This window comes from Notamacropus eugenii, chromosome 1 (genome assembly GCF_028372415.1).
Source record: "Notamacropus eugenii isolate mMacEug1 chromosome 1, mMacEug1.pri_v2, whole genome shotgun sequence".
Taxonomy (NCBI): Eukaryota; Metazoa; Chordata; class Mammalia; order Diprotodontia; family Macropodidae; genus Notamacropus; species Notamacropus eugenii.
The window spans coordinates 216,568,369-216,596,108 of NC_092872.1; the positions used below are offsets into that span (position 1 = coordinate 216,568,369).

At 43.9% G+C, this 27,740-nt stretch overlaps 1 protein-coding gene and 1 long non-coding RNA gene across 6 annotated transcripts in view; one reads left to right on the forward strand and one right to left on the reverse strand.

Annotated features, from left to right (window-relative positions):
* Positions 1-15,691, forward strand: part of LOC140516117 (uncharacterized) — a 40,841-nt gene extending 25,150 nt beyond the window's left edge. The window contains exons 2-3 of the long non-coding RNA XR_011971294.1: positions 2,889-3,063; positions 13,674-15,691. This is a non-coding gene — a long non-coding RNA (uncharacterized lncRNA). The remainder of the gene's footprint in view (positions 1-2,888; positions 3,064-13,673) is intronic.
* On the reverse strand, positions 12,212-24,500 carry SLC25A28 (solute carrier family 25 member 28). Of its 5 annotated transcripts, none has more exons than XM_072627079.1 (5): positions 24,282-24,496; positions 16,720-16,846; positions 15,774-16,002; positions 14,393-14,449; positions 12,212-13,052 (listed from the first exon to the last, which is right to left on the reverse strand). In XM_072627079.1, the coding sequence occupies exons 2-5, from the start codon at positions 16,720-16,722 to the stop codon at positions 12,535-12,537; spliced, it is 807 nt and encodes a 268-aa protein (XP_072483180.1). In that variant the 5' UTR covers positions 16,723-16,846; positions 24,282-24,496; the 3' UTR covers positions 12,212-12,534. The 5 variants fall into 5 exon arrangements, with proteins under 5 accessions (XP_072483180.1, XP_072483172.1, XP_072483164.1 ...); XM_072627071.1 differs by lacking the exon at positions 24,282-24,496 and adding an exon at positions 23,752-23,824; XM_072627063.1 differs by lacking the exon at positions 16,720-16,846 and having other exon boundaries at positions 24,282-24,500.
* Positions 24,501-27,740: the final 3,240 nt, after the last annotated feature.

A 27,740-nucleotide genomic window follows, 5' to 3' on the forward strand; every position in this document is an offset into this window, starting at 1 on the left:
TTCAAGGGTCAGGCTTTAGTCTGAATGACTCAATCTCTCTGAGCTTAACAAAGAGACTCAATTAGGGTCTCTTTTTCTTAAGTAACTGGAGATCCAAATGAAGGTACCACAAATCTTCACAATCTCCCACAAGTTCTTCAGCCCTTTTCATGACTCCTGTGCTCCAACCAGACTCAACTATTTGCCATTGGAGCTGTTAAGTATCAATTTTGGCTTTCAGCATAGTGGAGCGGTAGGGTGAGGGTAGGGGTGGGGGTAGGGGTGAGAGGGGATACATTTAAGAAGATGATCAGACCTTGTATATAGGTCTGTTGTAGGGAGAGAAAAACTACACACCCCATAGAGGAGATAGGGGACTTGAGCTCATGACAACCTTGCATTATTTTTATTCCCATTTTCCAGATGAGGAAACTGAGGGTGTGGGCAGTTAAGTGACTTCCCTAGGATCATACCCTCCCTACCCTTCCCCCATAGAAAGGGTAGGGGACCTGGGAATCTCCTGAGACATGACAAGGCCCAACTCTTGAGGAGTAAGGAGAGAGCAGAGGAGGGGCATGTTTGGGGGCGGAGCTCACATGGGACTCAAAAGAGTAGTGACAAAGGAACTGAAGCATTTGCATTAAATTATATTTGTGCAGACCTGTGACTTCAGAAGTTAATTACAGTTGAAGAGATGTTTTTATCAATGCAAATAGAAATTATGTAGGGAGCAGCTAGATGGGGTAATGAATAGAAAGCATTGGCCCAGGAGTCAGGAGGACCTGAGTTCAAATCCGACCTCAGACACCTGACATTGGACTAGCTAGGCAAGTCACTTAACCCCAACTGCCTCATCAAAAAAAAAAAAAAGTTATCTGAGATACTGATGGGCTAAGAGACTTGTCTAGGGTTATGCAAAGGCCAAGAAAACACACTTGGACCCAGGTCTTTCTGATCTGAGGCTAGCCTTATATTTATTCATCTATGTTGTCTCTCTTTAATTATTCTTGATAAATAGGTGTCAAATCTACATGCTGTGAACATCCTCTAAATGTTGGTGCTTTGGAGTAGCACTCTAATCACTACACCTTGGTTATGGCTTGGCTTTTTCCTTACCTATAGTATCTTGGCAGCTGCGGAATCAATAACTTTGCTCTTTCTTCCATCTAGAATAACCTCCCCCATCTCCACCCCGACATTCTCTACCTTCATCAGTTGAAATTCTACCAGGTTGAAAATAGCAACTAGAATGGGATGCATAGGGTGTACAAGAAGGACTAACGCCTCTGGTATGAGGGCCAGTGGGGCCCTTTTCAGGGCTGCTCATTCACTTTTGGTATTCACCTGGCACATGACTCTCACCTGTGGCTCCAAGAAGTTGCAGCACGTTACCAGACACACCCTGGCAAAACTACACTGGCAGGCTGGCTAAACCAGGTTGACACTGACTTTTCATGAATCCCTTCAGGGTTTTCTTGGCAAAGATACTGGAGTGGTTTGCCATTTCCTTCTCCAGTTTATTTTACAGATGAGGAAACTGAGGCAATCAGGGTAAAGTGACTTGCCCAGGGTCACACAACTAGTAAGCGTCTGAGGCTGGATTTGAACTCAGGAAGATTAATCTTCCTGAATCCAAGTCCTGTGCTCTATCCATTTTGCTAACCTGGCTGCCCCTCCTTGTATTGTGGTTATTTCTATAGATGTCTCATCTTCTCCACTAGTTTATAAGTTCCTAGAAGACAGGGACTATGTCATAAACAGCGCTCTCCACAGCACCTGGTTCCATGCTTTACATAGTGTAGTCATTCATTAAGTATCTGAGTGCTTGAATGACCAATGTTAGAAATTTGACTAGTGAATTTTTAAATGATCTTACCAAGCTTGATTGTAGAAAGTGGAATTGAAAGAAAATTTTACCATGTGTTCTTTTAAGGTTTCAAAGATATTATGTTACATTTGCAAAAAAACCAAGGGAAGATCACTGGCCCCATTCCCACGTGACTCCCTCCTCCACTAAACTATCATGGTCTCTTGAGCTGGGCACTTTTGGTCCTCATCAATTTTCCTTGTTCGATTCAAGAGTGTTTCAGCCAGAAAAAGAGCAATGAGACCCCGATGACACCTTCTCCTTCATTCAGGTGGTCCTTGAATCTTTCTCCTTCATCCATGTGGTCCTTTACTCTTCTGCAAGGGAAGATGACGTCAATGCTAGAAGCAACTGGTCTGGACCTTGGAAGGCTGATAGGTTGAAACTAAACTGCATGTATAGCCACTTTATGCACCCTCACCTGGTCCTTGAACAAAGGCTACACGAAGGCAATGATTTTCTCCTTTCCTACTGAATTCAAGGGGGTGATACAGTAGACAGAATGCCAGGCCTGAAGTTAGGAAGATTCATCTTCATGAATTCAAATCCAGCTTCAGATACTTATTAACTGTGTGGCCCTGGACAAGTCACTTAACCCTGTTTGCCTCAGTTTCTTCATCTTTAAAATGAGCCGGAGAAGGATATGGCAAAACACTCAAGTATCTTTGCCAAGAAAACCACAAATAGGGTCAAAAAAAAGTCAGACACAACTGAAAGGACTCAACAACCATTCAAGTCAAATCAATTTAGCTAGTGATTTGGAGTTTGCAAAAGGACTTGTTTGTATGACTGATGTAAGCAAGTGCTACAGTTTGGCAAGGGTGCAAAGAGAGGGGGAGGGAAAGAAACAGACTCATCTTAGGATTGGGGTGGAGAATGAGGGGGTGAGGGAATTAGATACCTTCACTCCTAGTCCTTCCCTGAGGAGAAAGCGTGGGCATCAGTCAACCCACTGAATTCACCAAATAAAGTAGAAAAGGAGAGATGAGGGGAAGTGAAGGCAGAAAGCAAATTATGCTTCTTTTCATTTTTCTTACCACAGAGATCTGTGGCTAATGTGCTGATTCTGGTTGGACTGATTCCTTGGACACCCTCTGCTCCGGAACCAAAGTTCACTTCATGATGGAGGACCAAAACTTTCATTTTATTTCCACTGATTCATTCCTAAAGCTGCCAGATCACTAGAAATCAGAGGAAGAAAGTGATTCAGAAAAGAGGTACAGGGAAACATTAGCAGCAGGCACCTGTTGATCCACAATACCAGGGGCCATAACAAGCCATTCCTTTGTTGTGCTTTTAAAAACATATATATGCACACACACAGATGTCCATATATACAAGTCAGGAAGTCTTGTTCCCCACGACACATAGGTATTCCTTTTGTGATGTATCAAGTCACAAATGGCACCTGAGGCCAGTAAAATGGGGGTGGTAAGGGGAGAGGGACAGTAGAACCCAGTGTTCAAATATTGCCTGAGGGCTCACAAATGATTTTTCTGAGCCCCAGTGAGGGCTGAGAGGAAAGCTAGAGGAACACTTCACCTGGGACCATACTGGCAGATCTTTGGAGTCCCCAAATTCACATGCATGTGCACATAGCCATTCTCTTAAGCCGGAGAAGATTGTTCTTAGTTTTCCCTTTTTGTTATTGAGCTTGTAATGACAATAAGCTAAGTTCAGAGAGACTGAGTCATTCTCACTGGAGCCCCACCTTCTCATACGCTGCCTCTACTCCTCATCCTTCTTTTGGGGTTTTGTTTATTTTGCTTTGTTACCTAATCTCTTTAGTGAATTTCCTGCTGGAAGGGGACTCCCCACACTGGTTATCTTCTCTCCCTTTATTCACTCACCCTCAAGATTCAATGTCAATTTGATCAGTGTCTACAACTCTAGCACTGTTGAGTTACCTTCACTCAAATTAGGATTCCACCATCTCTTTGCTGCTTGGTCCTTTGTAGAACTGGGCATACCTCTGGAGGGCTTTTTCAGGTCTCCACATTCCATTGGTTATTTCTTTTCTTTTCATTTTTTTTTTGAGGCAATTGGGAATAAATGACTTGCCCAGGGTGATTCAGTTATAAGTGTCTGAAATCGGATTTGAACGCAGGACCTCCTAACTCCTATCCACTGTGCCCCTCTGTTGGTCATTTTCAAAGCCTCCTGACTAAAAGTCCTTCTTTACTACAGCAAGCATGAATAACTTCTCTTCCTGGCTAGAAAGGTAAGATGGTGTAGGGAAGAGAAAAGCCCATTTAGAGGTAGGAGTCCACATGTGAGCCCCTGCTCTGCTACTGAAGGGCTGTGTGATTGTAGGCAAGTCACAACCTCTCCGAACCTCAGTTTCTGCATTGGTAAAATAAGGCTAGTGCTTATAACAATCCAGCCTTGTGGGACTGGGATTGTTGTGAAGAAGTGACTTTGTATACCTTACAGCATTGTAGAAATGAGTAATTATGATTAGATCTTCCCTGCATTGTAGCACAATGGAAAGAACCTTAGACTCTAGAGTAAAGAGGATCTGGGCTTTATGCTATTTACTACCTGTGTGGTCTTGGGCAAAGGACTTTTTTCTCCTTGAGCCTCTGTTTACTCATCTATTAAGTGAAAATGAAAAGATTGGATTAGATTCTTCAGAGGCTTTCCAATGCCTTCTCAACCAAGGGATGTTTACTGAAAAATAGAACAAACCTTTCCCCTCTAGTGCCTGGGGGCCTGCTTTCTTTCATTCCATCTTAGTCTCTGTGCTTAGACTCAATGCAGTCTATGGACCATTCATCCCAACAGGTTTACTTCCAAATGTGCCATGGACAATAGGTGGATGGACCTTCATCTCCGCTATGGTAGGATTTCACTCCTCACAGTCTGGCTCCTGGCACATCCGAGGATGGACTCTAGCTCCTGGACTCAGCTCTGGTGGCTGACTTTCCCTGACCTTTCAAAGCTCACAAGGTCATAACCACCTTCAATCTCCTTTACCTAAAACAAGAATGAACAAATGCAAAGGGGCACAGTCCACAGGCCAGGATGAAGGGCTGAGGTCTCTCAGCATGGTGCTTCGCACATTGTTGTTGCTCATTCGTTTCAGTCATGTCTGACTCTTTGTGACCCCATCTTGGCAAAGATACCAGAGTGGTTTGCCATTTTCTTCTCCAGCCCATTTTATAGATGAGGAAACTGAGGCAAACAGGGTTAAGTGACTCACCCAAAGTCACATAGCTAGTAAGTATCTGAGGCTGGATTTGAACTCATTAAGATGAGTCTTCTTAACTTCTGGCCCAGCACTCTATCCACTGTAACCTCTGTAGCAGATGCTAAATAAGTATTTATTGACTGAATCCTCTCCTCTCACAGCCTTGTCTCTGACTAGAGAGCAGCTAAGCAGGAAATAGATCTACCTTCTCAGCTCTAAAGTAATGATCTTACCTGATCCTGGTCAAGGAACTTTACCTCAGTTTCCTGATTTTTAAAGTGAGGGATAGATGAATTTCTACAAATCTAAATTATATATTTCCTCCTGAGGCTGGAAAGAATATTTATCCTCTGATCATGATGGACTTTGGCATACAATCTTTTCTGTACCCCAAGCGACCCCAGTTTATGTACTTTTTTAAAAGGATGGTGGATGGAACTTATTATATCTTCTCGCCCTGGTTTAATCACACTTGTGAGCCTGCTGGCAAATGCTAGGTATGGTTTTTGAGATCTAACTAATTTTGTAATTCCCCCACATTCATTACACAATGAGAGACATAACCTTCTTGGTGATGACCCCCAAATCTATATCTCTAGGCCTTGACTTCTTTTGTGAATTCTAGGCATATGAGACTCCTATTTCCCACCATTTCCAGGACATTTCCAACCTCTCAACTTGATAACTTGTGCTTAACTCAAATTCAATATTTCCCTAACTTTTCTTTTCAAGGGGTAGCCTTATGCTCACTTTCCCCATTCTTATCAATGACACCAGCATTATTCTATTTGTTAAATCTTTAAACTATCTCCAGTAGCTTTTGATGTTTTTCTTTCCTTCTTCCCCTGAGTTATACCAAATTACCATGTCTCACTGATTTTTTTCTGCAATGTATATCTTACATTTGTCCTTTCCTAATGGGAATTTCCTCAACTCTTCTACATGCCTCAAAACTTCTCAGCATTGACACCTACTCTGTCCTTCTGCTCTCTTCAAGGAAGAAGAATCCTTATTTTGTTGACACCAATTCAATCCCTTCTTGCTTCCTCCTTGAACCTTGCTCCAGAGATCAACCACACTTTCCCAAGCATCTTCCTCCTTCTTTCAACCTACTGGTTCCTTCCTATCTGCTTATACAAACATTCCCTAATCCTAAAAAAGCTTTCCCTTAATTTATTCTTCATTCAGTTACCATAACATAGTTTTCCTTTCATTTGTCATCAAATTTCTGGAATAAGTTGTCTGTGCTTAATGTCTACACTGCCTCACTTCCCTCAACCCCTTGCAATCTGGTTTCTTCTCCCTCTCCTGCTGAAACTACCCCAAAGTCACCTAGCTGTCATGTCGGGTCCTCATCCCATCTTTATTGACCATCTCTTCTTTTTGGATATTCTTCTTCCTTGAATTCTGTTTTCCTTTTGCTTTATCTGAAATCAGGATTGCTACCCTTGCTTTTTTTTTTTTTACTTCAGCTGATGCAAAATATATTTTATCTTTGTGTGTTTCTCTCTGCTTCAAATGTGTTTCTTGCAAGCAATGTATTGTAGGATTATGGCTTTTAATCCACTCTGCTATCTGCTTTGATTTTATAGGGGAATTCATCCTATTCACATTCACAGTTATCTTCCTTGGCTTCTAAGACAATGCATTTCCCTGGTTTTCCTTCTACCTCTCTGACCAATCTTCTCTTTCTCTAATACTCTTCCTGACCTATTAAGGAATGTTTCCCAAGGTTCCATATTTGCCTCTCTTTATACCCTTGCCTCTGACAATGTCATTTATTCAGCAGCTTCAATTCTCACTTTTTCATAGAGGACCCCAAATTTGCTTCTTTAGGGCTCCAGATCCATACTTCTAGATGTCTCCAGAATAGCTCAACCTGGGTGTCTCAATGACACCCCAAACTCACCATGTCTCAAACCAAGATTACCTCTCCCTACAGTCCCTAAACCTGCTTCTTGTGACTTCACTATTTCTGTCATTGATACCCTTCACCCAGTTTCCTATATTAAAACTTCACGTTTTACCTAACTCTTCCCTCTCCCTTAATTCTTGTATCTAATCTGTTACCAAGTCTGATGGATTTTATATGTGCAGTATTGCTATCATTCCCCTTCCCCTCACCTCCCACTTCCATCATTCTACTACCACCCTGATAACATCTCATCTGGAAAGTGGCCCTAGCCTCCCAATGGCTATTAGAGGAGTCTTCCTGAATTATTTCCATGATTTTGCTTTCCTACAGAAGAATCCATCCCATGAAATCCAAAGTCAGTCTGACCTTCACAACACAATGTCCACTCCTTCATTTCATCAAGAGAATCTCCCTTTCTTTGTTGACATTCTCTGAGTACAGCTTGCTTGTTCCCAACTCTTCATTTGGATCACACCATTGTTGCCCAAAGTCTGAGAAGTCATCATTGTTAATCCATTAAACCCAGCTTGGAACCACTACAGCGGCAGGCATCACCCAGAGGTGAAGCTTACCTCTTAAATGAAGAATTATGTTGGAGATATTAAGGGCAGGGCTCCTGTCCCACACCCAATTAGAGCTTTCAACTGTTGGCTGCAAGGGGAAAACCCTCAGTGACTCATCAGTTTCTTTATTCCAGATTTCCAGAGCCTCTTAGTGGGCAGCAGGCTTTGCATATCAAGAGATTACCACTCTTGGTGGGTGGTAAACCAGAGATCCTTCTTTCATGTGTGTGTACTGATAGGGTTGATTTTTGTTAATTTTTATTCACGTGCCACAGTAAAAGTGTCAGTGGTCCACAACTCTGGGAGTTGGTTTGATTCTAGGCCAACTCTGGGAGGCTCATAATCTCAAGAGGTTCAGCCTCCTACCAATTTGTAGTGGACTAGAAGACATCGGGAAGGAAAGATCATTCTGAGGGCAGATATTCACTCCTCAATCCCTCTTCAGTCCCCTGTATGGATTCCTCTTCCTCCTTCCATGTCTTGGAACTGTGGGCATCCTCGAAGATTCTCAGGTCTCTTGCCTTTCACTATACACTTTCTTCAGAGAGCTCCTAATTTTTTTTTTTTTGCCTCAGTGATTATTTCTGTGTAAATGATTCTACAACCTTATCTCTAGCCCTGACCTTCCACCTATTCTTGAGTCATATATATACTACAACGCCCTGCTTTTATCTCAAACTCAGTGTGGCTGTTCACAAATTCATCATCTTGTCCTAGAAACTGGCTTCCCATCATAACTTCCTCAATGTTGTCAATGGTGCAGATTCTTCCCACCATTCAGGTTAGAGATCTCCAAGTTCTCTATGACTTTCCCCCTCCCTCATACCCTGTGTTAATTTGTCATCCAGCAAGTCTTTATTGAACATACGCACAAAATTTGGAATTAGCTGCTGGAGGGGGGAATGTGAGAAGTAGGAGACAATTCTTGTTCTTAATTGAGTTGAAGACAATACCCAGATGAAATAAGTAAATAATGAGGCAAGGCACTGATCGGGATTGAATGCCCAAATAAGACTAATCCATCATCAAAACCTGTTAATTTTTCCTTCAAAGTCTTTTTGGAATAGTCTCTCCTGAATCATTGCAACAGTGCCCTAGTCAAAGTTTCTTCCATTCTGATCCATCTTGTATCATACTCCCCGATCAACGTTCCCAAAATATTTTCATCATGTCACTCCTTGCTCAAGAAGCTACAATTGCTGCTTAACGATCGTCAAGTCTAAACTGCCCTGCCCTAGCTTTCAAGTTTCTTCATAATCAGGCCTCACCCTACAATAACATAATAGCTGTCTTGAAATATTATATTTGAAGGGCTCTCACATGGAAGAGAGTGTACTTACTGTGTGATTCAAGAGAACAAAAATAGGAACAATTGGTGTGAATTACAGGGAGGTGGATTTTGGCCCAATATTAGAAATAATTTTGTAATAATGATAGATGGCCACTGGAAGACACTACCTTTTAAAAAGTAGGGATCTCTCTATCACAGAAAGTAGAAACAGAGGCTGAATGACTATTTTTTAGCAATACTGTTGTTATTGTTGTCTAGTCATTTCTGACTTTTCATGACTTTTCCGTCCATGAGATTTTCTTGGCAAAGATACTGGAGTGGTTTGCCATTTCCTTCTCCAGTGGCAGTGACTTACCCAGGAAGTTTCTGAGTCTAGACATGAACTCAGGCCTTCCTGACTCAGTCTATCCACTGCACCACCTAGCTGCCTTTTAACAATGTTACAGAAGGGATTCTTGCATTGGAAGGGAAGTAGATATAAATGGCCTCTGGGGCTTATTTTAACACTGATTCCATGTTTCTGTAATCAATCTAAAATTCTATGTAGCTACACTTACCCACAACTTCCCAACAAGGAAGATAATTAAGCTGGTTCCCTGAGGAGAATGTATTAATTCTAGCCTCTGTACCTCTATTCCCACCATTCTCTTTATGTATCTCCCTCCCTCACCTTTCTCCCTTGTACCCTTCATCTTCTCTGTCTCTCCAAGTCTTCTCCACCCTTCAAGGCCCAGCTAAAATCCTGCCTTCTCCAATGAGGTCTTTTCTAACTAGCCCACCTTCTCTTCACCTCTCCTTCTCTAAAACTCTTTTATTATTTAGCCTTCTATTGCTCTGCAATACTGTAAAGAATGTTGGTCTGATCCACTCCTCAGGAGCATGAATTGGGACTCATTCTTATCTTTGATTCTCCACTGCAAGATCTTGGCTATGTAGAAGGCACTCGCTAACTATCTGTTGACTGACTGGTATTGGACACCCAAAAACCTCCATGACTAATACGGCTTCCCAGGAAAAGCTCAGTTCTGGGGACAACCTAGAGCTAACAAGACACTTTTTGGTTGAGGTAAACCTATGTCCCAGTGGTAGGCCAGAACTAAACTTCGTTCTGAAGTTGTTACTCACCTTTAAAAATAATCCCAACAATAACAGTTCACCTTCTTGCATCCCACCCTTCTTTTAGGGGAGGGCTGGGGAGGTTGTGGGTCTGGATCTAAAATTTCACTGGTATAGAGAATACCCAGTATGGAAACTCAGAAAATACTTTCACCAATGCAAATAGGCAACTGTTCTGAAAAAGAGATTTGCTTAGAGCTCTGTAAGGTTAAATGACTTGCCCAGGTCACTCAGCCAGTATGTATCAGAAGAGGGACTTGAAGTTCTTGACACTGAGACTTTCTGCACCATTATTTCATGCTATCCCTTAGCCTTTGTGATACCATCATATTCTGGATATGGACACAGTAGTGCCGCGGCCCAAAAGCACATAAGCTGGTTTCCTATTCAAAACTTTAATGCATGAATCCCTCAACAACTGAAGGTTACAGGGTCACTTCTGAACCTAGAAAAAGAGTTCTGTGACCATTTTTTTTTTGCTTGTTGAAACTAAGATGTTAACTTAAATATATAATTTATATATATATATACATAATTAATGTATATATTTTTAAATAAGCTGTTCATAATAGAGACTCATGGATTTAGGTACAATCCTTTTTCTTCTGTGTATCTAGAAATGTTCATGTTTGTTGATGTTTGGCAAGTTCACAATAACAAAAAATTTGATTATAGATCCATTTTAAAAATCATTTGAACACAATACTTCATATTTTGTCTGACCAGGGTAGAATATGATTGAACTTATTAGCAGAGCCAGCATGGTGTAGATAATAGGGCACCAGACTTGGAGTTCTTGGAAGATCTGTATTCAAATCCTGCCTTTAACTTACTGTGTGACCCTCGGTAGATCACTTAACCTCTCTGCCCCTCAGTTTCCTTACCTGTAAAATAAGGAGGTTGGTCCTTTCCAGTTAAAAATCTAGGATACTATGATCTCCCCAAACTCACCCTCTTCCTAATACATAACAATATGTGAAGGGTAGTACCTAGGTTTTCAACCTCAAGTCATACATAATTCCTCACTCTTCCTCGTCCAACCAGTTTTCAAGTTTTCACTAATTCTACCTCCACAATCTTTCTGTAACCACCCCTCTAAACTCACATTATATACTAGGCACAGGATGAATCTCTACCTTTTTTAAGGGTAGGGACAAATAAAGTTGAGTCCCTCTAGACTAGGAGTTCTCCAGAACTGGGGCCCATGAACTTAACTGATAACTATTCCAATATTATTGGTTTCCTTTTTAGTTGTGTCTTTTTATGCATTCAAAAACCATATTCTAAGAGGGGCTCCGTAGATTTTATAAAGTGCCAAAGGGATCCATGGCATAAAAAAGGTTAAGATCCCCTTCTCTAAAACAAAGAATCCCATTTTTTTTTCATTTTCCAATTTGATCATATGCTCACACAGCCACTTGGGACTAGGTACCTGGTGCTCCCTTGGCACCATCCCCATGGCAAATCCTCAAGAGTCACCTCTCAGGTCTCTAGCATCACATTCTTGTCAACACATAAATAAGTAAAACTCCTGTGGCCACTTATTGGAGTTTTTATCATCTTCTCTTCCCTTTTCACTTAAATTTATGGGGAGAATATGCCTTAAATTAAGCTTTGGAAGGATATCAAAAGAATGCCCTTAGGACAAATAGGTCCTTTTCATCTTCGTCCATAGAGTGAGTCAGGATAGGCAGAAAACCCTTTCTCCTGGTTGACAGGGCCAAATATAGTGAATTTGAAAGAACTAAGCCAAGAGTTTGGCTCCTCAAATTTCCCACATCCTATATAGCTGGACTCCAGAAGGCAGGTCAAATATTTAATTTGCGTTACCAAGCATCCAGGTCAGAATATAACAAGAACTGAGGAACTACCTGATGGCACTTAGGTATTATCTGAATTAAAAAGTTCAGCTCCTCCCAGGCTGGGTACTACATAAAAGTATGTGGATGTAAATACACAAAGCCCCTGTTACTGTACAACTCTCTTCCCAGAGAAACTTCCAAGTTTCATTATAAAATTTAAGTTCTTGCAAATACCTTAACATGAAAGACAAAATGAAACTTTTATTGCAGGAGTTGTGAAGGACTAAAAATCAGACCCGCCAAGCCCCAGGAACTCTCCAGCGTCACACTATTCCTCTAGGGATGGGAGACAAGTGGTAAGGCCTGCACACAGTTCTCCCCTCCAAACCAACAACAACCCGAGGAAGAAGAGAATGCTAGGAAGATTCAAGGCCCCTTTAAATCACTGCTTTTTACTTCCTTCTGTAAGACAAACCCAACAAAACCACTTAATTTAAAGAAGCCTCTTTATTGGGAACCAGGAGAAGGAGCTCGACTTTTTGCTCTCTGATCTGGAGCGAGACACCTGGCCAAAGATGACGAACGAGACATTGTGGATGTTGTGCGGCTGTGTGCAGCACTGCCCTTCCTTGAGGGGAGCTCTGTGGGCAAGGAAAGGCAGGAGAGCTGCAACAGGTACTGGCAAGAAGTGGCGTTGGCGACAACACCCACGGCCTCAGAAAAGCCTTTTCCACCTCCCCTCTGACGTGAGCCGGAAGTGGTGACAGGGCAGAAGGAGCAGGGCAGTACTGAGCCCTGGGATGACGCCACCTCATTTCCCAGCCCTTCGCTCCTCCTGGTGCTTGGTGATCAGGTATTTGAAGAACTCATACACAGACCATGCAATGGCCGTGGAGGGGATCTGGTAAATGACTCTGGCCTGCACCCCTCGGAAGTAGGCGGTCACCCCGCCTACCTGGTACACCGTCCTGAAGGCACTAGCCATGCCTGTGATATGTCCACTAATATTTGAGTTCAAAGCCAAGGATTCCTGGGTGTTGAGCAGTGTTTTGCAAACGTCCAAAGGGGTAGTAAGGGCAGCAGCTACAGCTCCTGCACAAGCTCCAGAGATGACGTGGGAGCTGGGGTCGTACTGTCTGTGTGGGTTAAAGTGCTCTTGCAGGAATTCGTAGGTCATGAAGTGAATGGCTTGGAAAGGGACATTCATGGTTAACTGGGTGGTGTAGCTGCGGTAAAAGGCGCCAGCCCCTTCATTCTGCCACACTGCACGAACACAGTCTGTCACTCGATGATATGGTGAGTTGTACATCTGCATCCTCTGTTTGACCACTGGTGATGGCCAAAGAAGAAGGGAGGTGACCAACCCAGGAGTGGCGGTGTCCAGGTTCAGATTCCCAAGCCAGCAGATCAGCCAATGAAAGAGAAGAAAAACAGAGATGGATAAGCTACCAATTCTGGAAAGATAGACTGAGAGTGGGGGATGAGGACAGGATAGATCCTTCACTCAGTTCTAACTGGATGTCTTACAGATACTTATAGGTCAATTAAAACATCCTTAATGTTCATGGACTTTATGTCTTAAGACTAAGCTGCCTTGCGGAGAACAATTCCTGTTCTCCCTGATATTTACCCACATCCAAAGTGGAAATGTAGGGGAAGCATGGTCCCAGAGGCAACAAAGGCTTTGCAGTGAAGGATCACTGGACCTGGGCTCAGGACCTAGCTCCATCTCTTACTAGCTTGGGTATATCATAGTCTCTGAGCTTCAGTTTTCTCAGCTGCAAAATGGGGTTACTACTTAACTACCTACCTCAGAGCACTGTTGTAAGGATCAATGGCAAACAGTAAGTAAAGAGCTTTGTAATAATTAAGTGCTATATAAGATATTATTATTATTGGCAACAATAATAATAATAAACACAGACCTAACATTCCCAATCCCTTCTCCAGATACAAGAACGGCTAACTCTGAATACAGAGACTACTTCCCTCCTGGAGAAGCTGCATGAAGGAACACTGGTACCAAAAGGAAAAGAGCAGTTAGCCAGAGAACTTAACTCTGATATCAGAGCACCTCCCCCTGCCCAGGGAGAGAATGCCAGGGGAGCTATGTCTCTGTGTGGCTTCTGACCTTTCATCAGTTGCTGAGCTCTGCAGATTCCCACCACCTAGCTTTGGCCCAAGCAAGTAAGGAGCTACAGCAACACAAGGTAAACCCAAATGTGACAAAGACAAGCCCCATTTATTTATAGTTACATGGTTGCCTCTGTTCCCTACTGACCCCCTGACTGAGGGGTTAAAGCATATTCCTCTAAGAAAAGGAATCCAGACTTTATCTTTACTTTTCATTGGAAAAAAATAGCAGGATACTCCTGGAGTTCCAAGGATGCTCGAACCTGGGCCTGTTCCCCACACATGTAAGTAGGCTCTACAAAGCCCAGCCCTTTTCCTATTGAAGATCCCCACCCCCTTAATGATGCAGGGAAACACATCGTGTAATGGCCCCACCAAGCAGAGAACATGAGGGAGTGGTCCCTTTGGGACCTAAGGTGCAATTAGGGTGTGGAAGACTGAGATCCCACCAGCTCTCTTCCCCTTAAGAAACCAAGGGAGTCCAGAAGAGCAGAGACCAACTCCCTATTCAGGGAGAAAGGTGGGAAAATTGTTACCTTCTGCTGGATTCATGGCCGCATCATGGAGTAATGTTGCTACACACCCTGCTGCACCTGTAAATAAGAAAATAACTGCCACATGTGAGGCCAGGAGAGGGTGAGCAGAGTGCTGGAGCTGGAGTCAGGAGGACCTGGTTTTAAACCCCACCTCTGACTCTTACTAACTTTGTGGCCCTGAGTAATTGACTTAACCCTTCTAGTCATAAAATGAGGGGAATAACAAAAGTGCTCTGCAAACTTTAAAAAGAACTATCTATACATATAACTATATGTTGCTGTGAGCTATCATTATTACTGAGGTCCTAAGATGAAGTAGGACCCACCAAACACCAATCACTGTGTCCCAAAAGTCATCCAGTGTGCTGATCAGAGGAGAGAAAAATGAAATCAAGGCTATACCAAGGCAAGAAATCAGAAATCAACAGCCTTTAAAATTTAGATTTGGATGATCCTACCAACTTAACAAGAACATGCCAATGTATACTATGGGAAGGATACCTCTGGGCATTGCCAAAAGTCTAGAGGCCCAGAGAGAGTCAATGAATACTACCCAAAAATGTGCCAGGAAAAGACCTTTTTAAGAACTGAAGCAGCTTGTGACCCCTGCAGACAGCTACAAGAGCTGCCCGAGAGCTGGTTCCATTGTCTGAACAAGGATAGAGGGAGGTGAGTCATGCAGGGATGTGACCTTACAGGGTCACCGTGAGTTCACAAAGGAAAAGGACTCACCTTGCAGCTTCCTGAGCATGTAGCCCCCATTTCTAGATCTCCTTCACCCCTCAAACCACAACCTCCTTAGCATATGCCACAATCAACTCTTAAACTGGGGGCACACGCTAAAGCTCCAGCCTAACCTGCCTCATCCCCTTCATGCCCCACAGTTCTTGCTTTCACACAACTTGCATGCCTCTTACTACCTTACCCGTCCTATAAACTGTTTTGACACCTGTTCCAAAAACTTGAAGACTCATCTCATTGTTCAGGACATTTAACCTCTAGTCTTTCTGTTCCTCTGAATATCTAATAGGAAGTAGCTTCTACTTCCTAGTCACAGTCAATAAATATCTATTGAGGACCTGCTCTGTGTGCTAGGCACTGTGCCCATGAGACATGACAACTGCCTATCTAAGGAATGATGTGGAGATAGGTCATTCCATGAATGTCCCCCATGAGCATGACTCCATGACAAAGGAACATGGAGTGCAGGGAAGAGGAAGGAATACTAGGAGTGCTGTTGAAGCCAATGGGGCATCTGGTCTAATCTTGCCCAAAGCTTCAGTTCAAAAATGTTTTGAAGCAGTTAAATGTAGAGAGCAGCAAAAAGACCAAAGAAAAGGTTGGGGGTGGGGTGGGATTGCAGCACAGGAAGGATCAATACCATTGGCAATATGGCTATTGCCCCCAGGATGGATTACATCACTCAATGTCTTTTTTAACTTTTCATAGCAGGCAAAATACAGGGCATGGGCAGGCCCGGCACCCGTTGCAGTGATGTTCAGCCCCCGCATGGGCCTCCACAGGCCTTCGGTTCGCACAATTCTCCACAGGGCCTCCAACACATTTCGGTATCGAGCAGCTGGGTCTGGCTGTAGGCTCTGCATCCGCGTCTGAAATCACAGAAGAATGACGTTAATGATGTCAGAGAATTAGGAATCCTCCCCCAGCCCCAAAACACACAAAGGTTCCCTGAAAATAGAAGGGCCTTCCACATGACATCATGCCATGCCCATCACTACTGATCTTCAGGAGTGAAATTTGGCTCCTGTGTCCACTCTTGCACTAGCCAGTTGTAAGCCAGAGGGTGGAATACCATTACTCCCCTTGAACACAGCATGGCTCTAGATTTATAGATTCGTCCCTTAGGGGAATCTCAAAATGAACTATACACATGAGAGCAAAAAGAGACTCCCTGCAATTCAGAGAGGGAAGTTTCCTCCAGCCTCCACTGAATTAGATACTTGATATCCAAATAAACTCAAGTTATCTGAGAGCTCTTCTACAAAACGGGTTTCCAGTTCAATCTGACAAATACTTATCTAGCACCTAGTTCCTGCCCACACATTAAGCCATAAAATGACAGAATGGCTAATAGTTTTCACAAGCAGCAAGATGTCTTAGATTCTCTGGGGTTGGAACCATGGGCTCAAGCTGGCAATCTGGTTTACAAGGAACTGTTCTGGCAGATATGGAAGTCCTACCTTGTTTTATAGAAGGAGAAAGGACACGTAGGACTATGGTTTACTTGGAAACCACGCTTTCCTGAAACTCTAAAAGTGGTTTACATTTACCTAGAAACCAATTCTAGACAGTAAAGTATCTCATACCATTCTCACAGAGAAGAAGATGGAGAAACATGGATTAGACCAGAATCAGATTCTGACGTGGTTGGATGGCTGGACTCAAAGATGAGTTAAGTCTCCGACAGAGTACCCAAGGGATCTGTGTGTGGTCCTGTTGAACATTTTTATCAGTGATATAGGTGGCATGCTCATCACATTTTCAGATCACACAAAGCTAAAAAGGATGACTAGACAAAGTCAGGATTCAACAGGTGGGAGTACTGGACTGGCTCCACCAAGAGGAAATATGGATAAATGTAAAGTCTTATCCTTGAGGATAAAAAATCAGCTTCACCAGTACAGGTTGGAAGAGGTTTAGAGGGTAGTTATTCTGAAAAAGATCTGGGGGTTCTAGTGGACTGTGAGCTTGATGAGCCAGTATTGTGATGAAGGAGACAAAAAGATGTGATCTCAGGCTGCATTAAAAGAGGCTGAGCTTCCAAGAAGAGGGAGGTGATGGCCCCACTGTACTCTAGGCCTTTATCAGCCAGGGTATTAATTTAGTTCTAGTTACCACAGCTGAAGAACATTTATAAGATGGAGACACTCCAGAGAAGGGCATCCCATGTTGGCAAAGTGCCTCAGGTCCATGTCACCTGAAGATCAGTTGCAGGAACTGGGCATATTTGGCCTAAAAAAGCCTCAGAGAGGCCATGACAACTGTCTTCAATCATCTGAAGAGGTGTTGTGTGGGGGAGGGATTCCACTTAATCTGCCTGGTCCCAGAAGACAGAATCAGGAGCAATGGGGAAAAGTTGCCTAAAAGGCATCCTGGAGCTGGATCTCAGGAGGGGCTATGGTCTCTTTTCTTGAATTCTTTCAAGTAGAGGCTGACTGAGCCTCTGTTGGGTGTGTTAGTGTGGGGATGCCTGTGGTGTACAGTTGGACTAGATGGCCTCTCAGATCCTTCCCAGCTCTCACATTCTAGGATTTTGTGCAATGAAGGTTGAACTGAAGTTTCTGTTACTAGCTGGCCATATGCCAAAGTGGTCTCAGGAGACAGAATAAGCCCTGGAAAACAAGGATTCCAATAGTTGTCATATGGGCCATTACTGAACCAAAAATGTGGTAGAAAATGCCATTCACCATTGGTAAGAATCCATTGGTAAGTATAAGTTAAGAAGTTAATCTTACTTGAAAAACCCTTGCAGACCACAATATCCTCTTGGCAGGTACTCTTCTGAAGAGCATTCTGTAACCCAAACCACTGCCTGTTCATCTGTGTGTTATAAGTAAATGCCTGGAGGCCAGGAACCATATCTCGATCACCTTCTATTCCCCTCAGGGCCCAACACACGGAAGTCATTAAATAAATGTTTGTGGTGTTGACTTGAAAACATGAAATAATATGTGGACCTGGCATCAACATAATTCTTTCATTGTATAATTGTGGCAATACTGATTCAAAAGGTACCAGTTACATTTATCAGTAAGTCAAATTATGCCTGAATATGGTACTCTGTTTAAAGCTGCAACATCTTAAAATCTAGCTCCTTTTCCCTATTCTTCAAATCCCTGGACTCAGCTGGATCCAAAGAGCTGACCCTTTGTGTGAGTTCAGTGTAATCCAAAAGTTCTATCACCACAGTAAGCAACTGGAGTCCATGGGAGGCTAGATTAACTGGTCACTAATGAGAGCACTCAGCAATCCACGTTCCTCTGCAGTCCTTTCCAATGGATAGTCACTACAGATATGGCTGAAAGCTAGAGGGGTGGAATCCCAGAGGATTATATAAAGATATACTGACCTATCTACCACAATAAGTCATTGTTATTTTCCAAGGAAAACACAAATAAACATATTTACCAATCTTTCAGACCACCCAAAGGAAGAACTATTAGCAGCCTAAATAGCTAACTGGCACAGAGGAAACATGGTTACTGGTGAACAAGATGAAAAAGGATGATCAAAATCTGACACCTACCCAAAAATAAGTATAAAATAGTGTTAATGGAAATAAGAGGTCACTGGATCACTGGATAAGATAGAGAGCTGGAAGGGAACCTGGAATTCACCAGGTCTAGCCTTTTCACTTTACAGATGAAGAACCCAAGTGTCACACAGGTTAAGTGCTCAGAACTGGCTTCCACATTCAGTACTCCTTCCATTATATCCCCTCTCTGCAGGTCATGAGCTGAGGGGTGGGGAGGGGAAGATTTCTAAAACTCATTAATTCTTGCTGGAGTCAATCTTTCACTTGGGTAATCTATCTTTGAGGAATTTTTACCAATAAAACAGAGGAAAAGAAATCAGAGTATAAGTAAACTGATTTATTTCAATAACTCTAAATCTGCACCTAAACCCCATTCAAAAGGCTCATTCTGATGAATGTAGACACTTGCTCAGTAGACTCATTTAGAATCTAAGAAAACTGCTCAATGAATGTGGCTATGCAAACTAGTGGCTAAAAAAGACCAAGCTCTCATGAAAATGAAGGAAGGCCTCTCCAAGCAAAGGCTTTGACAGAGCTTTAAAGAGTTCAATGTGGAAGTGGTTCCTGGCCCCTCAGAGGAAAACCACCTTGGTTAGTACTGTACTCAAAGCCACTACATGGAACCCTAACCCAGGTGAGGCCCCATTAGTGTGAGTAATGAATCTCCTGAAACGGTGACATATATTTAAATTTTCATTCCTCAAAGTTTTAGTTATGTAAAATATGGTGACTGGTTCAAGCCCAATGGGACTATGAAGTGATCATTTCAGTAATTCGAACGCTGCAGGGAAAGTTTCCTTATTCTCACCAATTGGGATCTCCCTGGGGCTGAAATTTGCATAGTATTTTTAAGATTTACAAAGTGCCTTACATGTTATCCCATTAAGGGCTCACAGTTACTCTAAGACGCAGTTACCACTACTATTCTCACTTCACAGATGAGAAAGTCAGACCTCAGAGAATTTAACTGATTTGCCTATGGTCACACAAATAGTTATACTGAGTGGAATCTGAACCCAGATTTTCCTAACTCCAGTTTGCCCCCCTGCTTCTTAATCTCAGAATGAACAGATTCAGACAATGGACTCAATCATATTTATGATGACTTGAAGTAATTTCATTGGATATCTTCAGACTATGAATGAATAACCTTGTTATTTAACTTAATAACCCTGCTGCTGAATTTAACTGGATTTGTTCTTTTGTTAAAAGAACAAGTATTTTTTTAGACTGAATAAGACATGTAAAAATTTTGAATGCCTAGAATACCACGAGTAGAAAGCCAAATTCTTAGGACTTTAAGTACATATTATGTATATTTGGAGTCAGGAGGAACTTGTCAGCTTCTGCCTCCAGGCACACCACTATATCAACCTTCAGTATATACAGGGGAGATTTTTGTGTCTTCCTTCTTAACCTGTTAGCACAATTATAAGAGAATCCAGGATTTGGACAGGATGGGTCCTAAGATCATAGATTTAGTGCTAGAAGAACCTTTGAGATGATCTAGTCTAAGTGAGGAAACTGACACCTAGAGAGTAACCTAGGCACATGGGTACAAGTGACTTGCTCATGATCATACAAGTCATAGTGATAAAATTAGAACTTGGGCTCTTAGATTCTACATCCACTATCTTTCTGTCTCACCATGATGCCTCTCCCTCCTCTAGCTAATCTTTGCACAGGTCTTTCCCCATGCTATTGGACAACATTTTTGGTGTATGTTCATCTAAACTGAGATCGATTCTTAGCAGGCTGATGAACAACCTCTATGAATGCTACTTCCATTAGAGGTCATTTCATCCAGTACTAAGGGGCAGGGAAGACATGGTTACACAGAACAGTAGGATTTGAACTCAGGCTTTCTTACTCTAAGCCAGTGTTCATTTCCCTAGAACTCCCAAAAGCAGGAAGATGGGGTAAGCATTTGCCCAGATGATGTTAGGGAGGCTATGGGGCTAGGATGAACATCTGGGGCCCCACTAATCAAATGTATACCGATTCTGGAGACAGAGATGGAAACCAGCGCTTCTTAGGCCAAAAGGCTTATAGGATTTGGAGGCCAAGTAGTCTGACCTCCCCATTTGGTTTCTACACCCAAATCACACACCCTTTAACTGTTAAATTACAGGGTTGTAAGTGGTATGTCTGGTTCTGCCCTGCTATGACTGTGGCACAACAAGGCTGGGTATCTCTGGTTCATGACCCTCCTAAGGAGATTTCAAGCTGTCCTGATCTTGATAAGGCATCTATCTGAGGGTTGTGCAGGTTTGGATGCCAAGAGGAAGTGACAACTTTCAGTTACAGAGTTGCTGCGAATGTCTTCTATCGTTGTGGGGTAAGGATGTGTGGGCAGAGGGCTGTTCCCCTTCTGCTTTTCCCTTTCCATTTGTAATGAATCTTCTGGGAGAGTTGTCAGGGCAAGCTTCTAAGAGAAAGGAAGAGAACTGCATTTCCATGTCTGTAATAGGATCTAACACCCGCTCACAAAATGTTATCTATGTTTAACCTACTTCTCTCCAGTAACTTAAGATCTAGCACTAGTGGAAAAGAAAAAAAATGAATCTACTTAAAATAGCCTTTGTCTGCTTGAAGACAGTAAACTTTCCTGAGGACTTTTCTCCAAACCAACCAGATAAAAGTATCGAGTAGTGAGACTTTTTTTAAATTCTAGAATCCATCCATCTGAACAAGCGCACTCTCCTTCAGCAATCACCTTGCGCTCTATACCCTTATTCCACAGGTCCTGTCATTGCTTAAAGCTTTCAGGGACCTCCGCCTGGAAGCTGTCTTCAGGGTTGGTTTCTGGGCTGTACAAGAAAACCAACTTCATTACTGTTATCATCTTCAAACAGTCTTACTCAGCCCTAATAGCTACAATGGTGACCAGGTTTCCCTCGAATGACAGGACAACCTCTCAGTTCCCAGATTTTGCACCCAGGAGGGCGTTCCAAAGGACAGAGGGATCTGACAGCTATTCTTGGAGAAGTCTGTTCTGAGCAGTGGCAACATTAACTGGCAGCACTACTCTTGCAAGGTGACACCTCATTTGAAGCAGGCTCAGTTTGCTTGTGAAAAACTAATCTCATTTCAGAGTCATTCATTTTAGTAATTTTCTGAATCATGCAACGATTTTCGCTGCCCTTCCTTGGCCTGTTTCTTAATTTCCTGACACTTTCCTTACAGTATAGAGAACACTTTCAGCTAGATGAAGTAGTCTAAGTATAGTACAATTTTTTTACCGTTGGACCATGCCAACTTTTTCACATTCAATTACTGACTTCTTTAGTCTAAATATACTTCATTGTAGGTTTGAATCTTTTTTTCAACTGGACCCTTATCTGCTCTGTCCTTCTGTAGTTCCCTGTTTGATACTCCTGAATTTCCTAGGCTCATAGAATGTTGGAAAGGATTTTGAAGATCACTTCATCCTTTACAGATAAAGATAATAAGTACTCATTTAGGGTCACACAACTAGTTAGTGGTATAAATAGATTAGGTCTGGGCCTAGCACCCAGGTTTCCCAGGACAATGTTCAACACATTCATTTCTATTTCTCCAGTTTATTGAGCTTATATAAAATATTTAACATTTGTAGCATCATAAGATCATATAATTTGAGCTGGAAGTTACCTCAAATGATCATCTAGTCTAACAATCTCATTTTACAGAGGGGGAAACTGAGACCCAGACAGGTTACATAACTTGTTCAAGTTCACAGAAGTAAGAATCTGCAGAGAATCTTTTCCACCAAAGTTACATTCAGTATCTTCTGTTTCACACTTGATACCACTTTCCAAAGTGCTAGCTACTCCTGTTCACTTACTGTCATCCATACAACTTTAACAAGCATGTTCTTTATTTCTCTATCCAGATTACAAATGAAAATATGAAACCCTATTGGAGCAAGAGAAGATCCCAGGAGAAGACTATTTACCATGCATCCTCCACAATATAAACTTTTAAAATGCAATTCTCCACTTAAGCAGAAGAAAAGTGTACTCTTAATCATATTTTCATATTTGGAAAAGAATATTACACAGGGAAAAGAGCTTGTCAGCTACTGTGAAATTTTTCATTATGTATTTGGGCCTCAAGACCCTGCTGTTTTGGCATTATGACTCTTCCCCCACATTGTTTCCTCCAATTCTGCCCTCATTTTATTCATCACCTGGACTGCTGCTTCAGCAGCCATAACCAATAAATAGGAGGAATCTACTCACTTCCATAGCCTCTTTTCTACATGATATCTAACTTTTCAATTCATTAGATTGCTTTGTAATGAACTGCATCTGACTGGGGCTGACTTTGCCTTCAAGTGAATCAGACCAGATCTCCATCTACATGCTTCAAACACACTAATTTTCCCCTCATCTTCACCCTGGCTTTTGGACAGTGGCTGGTGGCCACAGAAATTCACTGCCAGTTTAAGGCTCTGCCCACCTCCCCTGTTGGAGCTGCACCTATCAATGTTCTGGTTCCAGCTCAGTTTTCATGTTCAGGACATCACATCAATGCATTAAGGCAAGGGACACCTTCCTCCTCAGACTATGCCTAGGGGAACTCCAGAGTTCTGGCTGCATTTCTCATTCCCGTCCCTACAGGGGGGTAAAAGCATGCCACCTCAAGAGTTTCTGCTGCAGCCAAGTCCCAGACTCTGGTTCCTGCTCCCATCATCTGGAATGGCAGAGATGGCAAAGGGCTTCCCAGGACACATCGGGGACACCCACTCCCCACCCAATGACTGGGAAGACCCCCAACCACCAGCACCTGGTGATGCGGGTAGGGAGACACCTCCCCCCACTTACGCGCTTCTGGCTGCCCCTCCTTCCCTCCTTCTCCATCCACCTGGAGATCCCAGGTCCGACCTCGGGCCTTTTAACCGATGGTCTCCTTTTAGAGTGGACCTCTGTCCCGGGCCCGGTTCCGATGTCAGCCCCAGTTCGAATCAGGTCCCTGCATCAGGTCTCGGTTCGAATGGGATCTCGGAGGCGGGTCCCGGCCAGGAGGGTGGCTCGGACCCGGCCCGAGATTCCGGTCAGGACCAGATGGTGTTGGTGGGGGATCCCGGTCCGGGGCTCACCTTGACACAGTCGACAGGGTACATCACGCAGTGCTCCAGGATCCCGGCCACGGCGCCCGCCACCATGTGGGTGGTGACAGTGGCTCCGGCGGGCAGCGCCTCGTAGTCCGGGTCGGGCTCCGGTTCCTGCCGGACAGGGGGCCTACAGGCCCCGGCCTCCCCGCCGCCGGCCCCCCGGCCCACGCCCCGCTGCAGCCACCCGTCCAGCAGCGCCGACTCCCCGGGGCTCCGCCCCGGCCCAGTCGTCGGCCCCCCCGCCACGCCGCCGGCCCCCCGCCCCTCCAGCTCCATCCACCCGGGCCAGCTGCGGCTCCCAACCCTGCCGCCACCGCCGCCGTCGCCGCCGCTGCAGCCACCTCCCCCCGGCACCGCCGTGTCGGCTCCAGCCGCGGCCCAGCGAGTGCGGGGCCTCCGGCTCCCGCTTGGCCCCCGCGGACATGCCCCCCAGCCAACCATTGGTGCAGCCGCCTTAATGGCCCCACCCCCGCCCTCGCGTCCCGGAATTGTGCGCGTTCCATTGGTGAATCTACCCGTCGCTCCTTCATCCTGAGGCGTTGCTAGCATTTGGGATCCGCCCCTTCCCCTTTGATCTTCAGAGCTTCTTGTTTATTAGCCATTGATTGGATCCTTTCCGCAAGTGACCCTCCTCGGTCCCCTTTGGAGGGCGGGAGAACTTCACGTTGAGCACTGATAGGCTAAATACTCCAGGAGGTTAGGTAGCGGCCATTGGACCCCACCACCTCGATATCTGATTGGCCACAGAAAGAGAGGGAAGCCTCGCAAAGGGGAAATAGCGTCGGGCGCGGGCTTCTTATTGGCTCCTTCTCGGACCGGCGCTGCGGGCGGGATGACGTAGGGGGCGGGGCGAGGGCTTCAAGGTCAAACTGCCTGGGGATGCCGTTACAGCAGTAGCTCGAGCTGTTCCCTGGGCTGTGCGGTTGCCTCACGACTCCCCTGGCTTTCGCAGCTCTGCTGGAGCTGCCCTTTTTTTTGTTCCTCGGGACTGGGGATAAGGGGTGGAGAGGAGGCCCTGCCCTGCCCCCAGGACTGCGGGGAGCCTCCCGGCTCTCCCCGCCGGAGGCGTTCGCCCGCGTAGATCCAGTCCTGGCCGGCCGTGCCCGTGAGCCGCCACCTTAGAGATCACGTTTCCCTGGTGATTCGGTGCCCGCTGTGGGCCCGGCGTTGGGGATACGGAGGCAAAAGTGGACCCAGGCCTCAAGGAGCTTACGGTCCGGTGGGCAGCCTTGGGCCTGGAAGGCGCCCCCTTTCCCAGAGCCAGCTCTGATCTTGACTTTTGCCCGAGGCCTTCTCGGATGCCCCTTTCAGCGAGGGCCTCGAGAGGACCTCCAGTAGCCTCCAACATCTGTCTTGTATGGACGGCGTTACTTTCGTGTGGTCTCTCTTAGATCGTGAACTCCTAGAGGGCAGGGACCACGTGTTTTCAGGTGTCGCAGGGCCTGGCTCTTTTCGGGGTTTTCTTAGCAAAGTGAATGGAGTGGTTTGCCATTTCCTTCCCCGGTGGATTAAGGCAAATAGGTTTAAGTAACTTGCCCAGGGTCACACAATTAGTGAGTGTCTAAAGCAGGATTTGAGCTCAGATCTCACTGAGCCACCTAGGTGCTTTAATCAGTGCTTGATAAGGATGTCAAATGTAATATCTCCAATAAGGTAATTTCAGGAAATTGGGTACTTGGACCTGGAGCATCAGGAAAGGCTTGTAGGAGGTAGCACTTGGGCTGATCTCTGAAGAAAGCTAGGGATTCTATGAGGTAAGAGAGTGAGGAGTGCATTTGAGGCATGGAGGACAGTATAGGAGGCGTAAGACTAGCATTCCCAGTTTATCTTTCACTGGAAAGTACTGAGTTGCTAAATTCCATATGCATGCAAAAGCATGAAGTTAGAATGTATCGTGTATTTAAGTGAAATGCTGTAAAAGTATCAACTGTTGTTTGCTCAGTGGCACTGATCTGTGTTGGCCAGCTCTTCCCCTAAGGAAACATTGGTCTTCCAGATACTTCTTAGTGAAGTGTAGCCTTAGTTACTGTAACCTTTGCTGTTTAGAGAACAGCGTAAATGGACAGTTTTCACCTGGGTTGTGAAACTATGTAACTGCCTGTAGAACTTAATTGGTGCAGTCTTCTGAGGAAGGAGGATGGATGTTCAGAAAAGAGAGAGGAAAGACTGGGTGGAATAATCAGAAGGCAGAGAGGCAGGAGATTGGGCCTTTGTCTCTGAACTTAGTGTAATATTTCCAAAAGTCAGAAATCTGTAGGGATGGGATAGGGACTTGACCTCTGATTTTCTTGGTATAGGGAACTCCTAGGTAAAGCATCAGATGACACATCTGGCCTGACTCTTCTTAAAGGAAGGATTTGGAAGGAACCAGATAATCAGAGAGAGGGGGCACAAAGAGGATACCTAGTACTCCACATACAGAGGTTCCCTCCTCATCTCAGGTCTGCTTTTTAATTTTCTACTAACAATAGCAAGCATATATTCATCCTATCTGTCTCTCTCAGCATCCCCTTCCCTGTTGTTAATAAATGGAAAAAAGGGAGGAATGATAGGGACCCGACAACAACACATTTAAGCAAAGGCAGTAAATGGAGTTGCCCTCCTCTTAGGAGTGACCTTGGTCAGTGACAATGCATTTTTTAACTTAGTTGGGTCAAGTTGACACATAACTTTCGAAAGCAGTGTTAATTTGGGACCTTTGGGGGATTTATGGAGCAGGAAGACACTATCTTTAAGGCCCTAGGTCATTTCCCTCTCTTGCTAACATTGAACTGAGTGCCTCAAATGTAGAAGTTATTGTGTTAGATATTGGGGAAGATGAATAAGGCTGTCTTTTATAGTTTAATAGGAGAGATGAGACATGTAGACGAATTAACTATGAGGCATAATGGTGAATTGCAGTACAGGTGTTGACTGCTATGAGAGCTCAGAGGAGGGATCGATATCTATTGGTTAAGAACATTACTCATTGATAGCTACTGGACATGTGATTTCATTGGTCAGAAAATACCTGGTGAGGAAATTCTGTGCCAATGCGAATTGGCACCTTCTCTAGTTCTCTCAGTACCAGTGCAAATTGGCACCTTATAGTCTTAGCCTAGAGCATTGAGAGGGTAAGTAGCTTGCAGAATCACACAGCCAGCATGTGTCATTCAGTACTTGAACTCGGAGCCTCCTAACTTTGAGACTGGCTCTCTTTCAACTTGCTACACTGTCTCTGAATGTTAGGTGTTTTTTTAATAAATCAGGATGATTGAATCACAGGATTTAGTTAGAAGAGACCTTTGATATTACTGGGTTCAACTCCATCATTTTATAGATGGAGAGTGCCCAGAAAAATGTTAGCGATTTGCCTAAGGTCACAAATGTCCTAAGCAGCAAAGCTGAGGTTCTGACCCAGGTCTTTTGACTCCACAACCAACACTCTTTCCACTACTTTTGCTGCCCTTTCAATTCCATTCTACTCAAAGAACAATAAGTACCTATTATGTTCATTCCGTCTTGACTCTCTGTGGTGTTACACTAGCTGCCTCCCATGCTTGGAATGTACTGCCTCCTACCCATCTCCTCTCAAAATCTTTTGTTTCCTCCAAACTCAGTTCAAATGCTCTTTTCTGTATGAAGCCTTTGCTGCTCTTTCAACTGATACTTCTCCCCAAATTTCCCTTGTATTAATTTTGTATATAACTATATGTGTACATGTCTTTCCCTAATAGGATGTAAGTTTCTTGTGTTATATGTTTGTCTTCATATCATTAGCATCTAGCACAGTGCCTGGAACAGTATACAACTAATAAATGCTTGCTTGATTAATAGACCACCTCCCATGGGAACCAGAGGCAGTCCAAAACCATTTGATTAATACTTGTTTTCACAAAACAACCAGAAGCTTACAAGCAATGACTTTTCCTATGGGACCTAAACTGTCATCTCTTCTGGCTGTTGGTGGCAAGAGCATGTCTATTTTAACTAAT

Coding starts and splice junctions, on each gene's coding strand:
- SLC25A28 (XM_072627046.1), bottom strand. CDS start 24,042: ATGGAGCTGGAGGGGCGGGGGGCCGGCGGCGTGGCGGGGGGGCCGACG. Junction 16,003..23,751: donor ACCCTGTCGACTGTGTCAAG/GTGAGCCCCGGA, acceptor CTGTGATTTCAG/ACGCGGATGCAGAGCCTACA. Junction 14,450..15,773: donor CAATAGCCATATTGCCAATG/GTATTGATCCTT, acceptor TCTTATTTACAG/GTGCAGCAGGGTGTGTAGCA.